This window comes from Poromitra crassiceps, assembly GCF_964638095.1.
Source record: "Poromitra crassiceps genome assembly, chromosome: 11".
NCBI lineage: Eukaryota > Metazoa > Chordata > Actinopteri > Beryciformes > Melamphaidae > Poromitra > Poromitra crassiceps.
This window is the reverse complement of record NC_139643.1, coordinates 30,995,047-30,999,356: the sequence shown is the minus strand read 5'-3', so window position 1 is coordinate 30,999,356 and position 4,310 is coordinate 30,995,047. Positions and strand designations below refer to the sequence as shown.

General features: G+C 46.6%; 1 protein-coding gene across 1 annotated transcript; it reads left to right on the top strand.

The window, feature by feature from the left end:
• Positions 1-268: 268 nt before the first annotated feature.
• On the top strand, positions 269-3,963 carry tbxta (T-box transcription factor Ta; the record flags this gene model as incomplete). The annotated part of the gene is made up of 8 exons (XM_083645648.1): positions 269-456; positions 775-1,039; positions 1,662-1,796; positions 1,908-1,969; positions 2,069-2,130; positions 2,788-2,961; positions 3,073-3,196; positions 3,705-3,963. Exons 1-8 carry the CDS (start codon positions 272-274, stop codon positions 3,961-3,963), a joined length of 1,266 nt encoding a protein of 421 aa, XP_083501774.1. The 5' UTR covers positions 269-271.
• Positions 3,964-4,310: the final 347 nt, after the last annotated feature.

Here is a 4,310-nt window from a genome sequence, read left to right as displayed (position 1 = left end):
AAAAGCTGAAAAACTTTTGGAAGATCTGTTAACTTGTAGCCTATCAGAGAGAAGTCCAGCATGGTATGGGGGCGGGGTTTGGAGACCCGGTCGAAGGGGGCGTGACTTATGCGCACAAACCCCGCCCCCTAGCCCCATGAGGTCCCTGGGGGCCCTTAAATGATAAGGCCTCGGGGTTTTGAAGCCGGTATTATCTTATTGCGCTGTCAGTGAAGCCAGCACACAAGCGTCTTTTTTGGAAGGGATCTGCTCGCTACTGCTGCTCGGAAATATGAGTTCTTCCAACCCCGACCAGCGCCTGGAGCATCTGCTCAGCGCCGTGGAGAGTGAGTTCCAGAAGGGCAGCGAGAAGGGAGACGCGTCCGAGAGGGATATTAAACTGTCGCTGGACGACGCGGAGCTATGGACCAAGTTCAAAGAGTTGACCAACGAGATGATTGTCACCAAAACGGGAAGGTAGGTTGCACTGGAGGCCGCGCACAGGCCTGCTGCCATGACGCACGTTTTGCGCACTGCTTTTTATTATTTGCAACAGTCTGGGGTTGTGCATCGGTTTGTTAAAATGTTCGCAACTTAAAACATTGCAAAGGGATACGATACCTGGCTGGCTGGCTGGCTCCCAGACGTTGCGCCATTTAGGCATTTAATTGGGTTTACAATAGACGGCAAAAAGGGCAAAATATAAACTAAATCTGCTTACCGGTAAACTGGCAAACCACAGTGCGAACAGGGCAACAACAAACCCTTCTAATTGTTTGTCCTTTCCGTCTCCAGGAGGATGTTTCCAGTGCTGAGGGCCAGCGTCAGCGGGCTGGACCCAAACGCCATGTACTCGGTGCTGCTAGACTTCGTGGCCGCAGACAACAACCGGTGGAAATATGTGAACGGGGAGTGGGTCCCCGGAGGCAAGCCGGAGCCCCAGAGCCCCAGCTGCGTCTACATCCACCCCGACTCCCCCAACTTCGGAGCGCACTGGATGAAAGCGCCCGTCTCCTTCAGCAAGGTCAAACTCTCCAATAAACTCAACGGGGGCGGACAGGTGAGGAGCCGCTCGCACTTCTCGTTTGCAATTTAAATAAGTGTGATTCATAATGCAGGAGTATATCAATAATAGTGGTGATGTGAAATATAGCCTTGCTGACAGTTGATAGCTATTCTTTCAGATAATTTATTGGAATTGGCACTGCAAAGAAATATCCATCTTAAAAAGTATTTTGATTCTGATTTTTTTTTTATATAAATTAATTATACGCTGGTGGGGTGAGAAATTTCCACTTGTTTCCAATGCAGTTTCAACCACAGACAATATTGCAGGAATTTGATAGAAGCAAGTGGCAAAATCTTGAAACAACTTAGGCAGAATAGGACAGTTGAAGTATCATGAAAGTGACAGTTGATCCAAGAGAATACTTTAATTTAAACAAGTTGATTTGTATTGGAATTAAGTGAATTTATCTAACACCATTGCCAAATATTTTCACTTGTTTTAAGAAAACAATAATTCATACCGGATTTAATAACATGTCAAATGGATATTTTGTTCAAAACGTGGCACTATACTTTGCTCATATTCTAATCTATAAAAACATGTATTGTTTTTGGAACGTTATTAGGCTATACATATTGATAAATTAACTAATTAATCTGTCAATTCTCTATAGATCATGCTGAACTCCTTGCACAAATATGAGCCAAGGATACACATCGTGAAGGTGGGAGGGATCCAGAAGATGATCAGCAGCCAATCCTTCCCCGAGACACAGTTCATTGCTGTCACAGCTTACCAGAATGAAGAGGTCAGTTCTACCACACACACACAGCATATCCTCCACTTAAAAGCCCTAATAACACTAATGTTACATTAATGGTTGATCAGTGCTTAATTGCCAAATTCTCGTCTCTCACAGATTACGGCTTTGAAGATTAAACACAATCCCTTCGCTAAAGCTTTCCTGGATGCCAAAGAAAGGTAAGAGGCTAAATCTCAAGCTGTGCTGATATCTTCACATGCCGAGTGATTGCGTTTAGGGCTTAAGCATCTAATGTTGTTAATTGTATCTACTTGCAGGAGCGACCATAAAGATGTCCCTGACCACAGTACAGACAGTCAGCAGTCCGGCTACTCTCAACGTGAGTAATGTTACTGTTTTACTGTTCTGAATGACTTGACAGCCGCTTGCATGTGTCTTTAAATGTTAAGCATTCAAAACAGGCTCCATAGAACAGTGGTTCACAACATGGGGTCTGAGGACCACCAGGGGTCCTTGAGAGAGTTTCAGGGGGACCCCAGCAAATTGAAGAATTGTTCATATTCAGCATTATTTCATTTACATGATTAGAGGATGTAGAAGAATGATTCTGTTCTCCTGCAGATAGTCGTGGAATTCTGGACAAAATCATATCATCTAGCAATAACAATATTCTCTGATTTTAAACAATATACAATCTCATCAAATGGGGGTCCGTGGTTCTAATGTGGATTAAATTATTAATGAATTATTACTTGCACTAAGTCAAATTCTTAGTTTGTAATCGAATTACTTACTGTGGCTATTACAGTGAATCTTGAACTAGGGGTCCCTTACATGAAAAAGTTTTCACTGCCATAGAAGATCGAGAACACCTCTATTGGGTTTGAGTGTGTGGAGGCATACGTTACGGAATGTTATGTTATGGAAAAGAAAGAGTTGAAGAGCTTTTGGGGGCAAATTCAAAACCTGAAGTCCTGCTTTACGTACCGTCGAGAACAATATAATATTCCTCATTTGTATTTGTTTGTTTCCACAGTTGGAGGTTGGTTCCTCCCAGGCCAGAGTCCTATCTGCCCCAGCAACAGCCCTCCTCAGTTCAGTGGGACTGCGGGTCATTCCTCGGGCTCGTACTGCGAGCGATACTCCAGCCTGAGAAGCCACAGAGCAGCCCCCTACCCCAGCCACTACCCCCACCGCACCTCCAGCACAAGTAAAGACCTATACCATGTTGACACATCAAGGTTCACCGTGTTTAAATTGCCCAAGGCAATTTATAGGGAGAATCGTCATTAACGATCGCTGTGTACCTGCTTATTTTCAGACAACTACATGGACAACACTTCAGGCAGCCTGCCTACTCATGACAGCTGGTCCGCTCTTCAGATCCCCAACTCGACGGGCATGGGCACCCTGTCCCACACCACCAACTCCACATCCAACTCCAGGTGAGCCTCAAAAGCAAGGTTCTTGTCTACAGTTAGGGACATTTGAACTCAATTCAAATGAAGTCCACGCAGCATTCTCGCTCCTTTCATCTCGATAGCGGCAAGCAATGTTTCAAGCAAGTGGGCCTTTGTCAGGTGGTGGAGCAAAGAACATTGGATTTTGTAGTTCAGCATCAGTGGCATGGTGGTTTGTGTGCATATTACTAGCCAGCGTAAAAGATGGCGGCCTCCGGGTTTGATGTCGGAACTTTTTCATATCCTTCCTGGATGTCCCACATCGCAAAGCATCCAAACGTCTTCTCTTGTCAGCGTGGACAGTGACATTGCTGGGTACGCATTGCACTGTAGGATGGGCTGGGAGGTCCGAATGCCGTTGATCCAGGAGGTCGTCATCTTGTGCACCCAGTTTTTAGAGCAGATCATAGAATACAGTATATCACGATGTTACAATCTGCCAATCAGTGGGATAACAGAGTGCTGACACCCTTCTTGTCTTTCTCGTCCACAGCCAGTACCCCAGCCTATGGTCGGTAGCTGGAACCACCCTCACGCCCTCGGGCTCGGCCTCGGGCTCCATAGCCGGGGGTTTGACCTCCCAGTTCCTGAGGGGCTCCTCCTACACGGGCCTGACCTCCTCGCTGCCCGTCTCCTCGCCCTCCTCCATGTACGATCCCAGCCTGGCCGAGGTGGGCGTCGGGGAGGCCCAGTTCGAGAGCTCCATCGCCAGGCTGACTGCGTCCTGGGCGCCTGTAGCTCAGAGCTACTGAGAGAGCAGCTTCCAAGTGGTGTGCTTCCTCTTAACCTGCCGCTCCTCTCCCGCGGCAGTCATCTCTGCAGCCTACAGGAGGCACTGTGAGCAGGAAAGACACATGAAATCGATAGCCTGGGGATGACGTGGAAATGCCACAAGACTTGCAAAGATCCCCTTCGGCTTTTGTGTGTGAACAAGCTTAGATCATCCATTCCAGACTCTCTAAAATCAGTGGTTCTTGGTGACCGGGGACAACCAGGGTCCTTGAGGGAGTTCCCCAGTAAACTCATGAATTGTTCAACTTAAACATTATTTCATTTACAAGAAGTTAACACAATTAGAGAATGTAGAACAATGACTGTT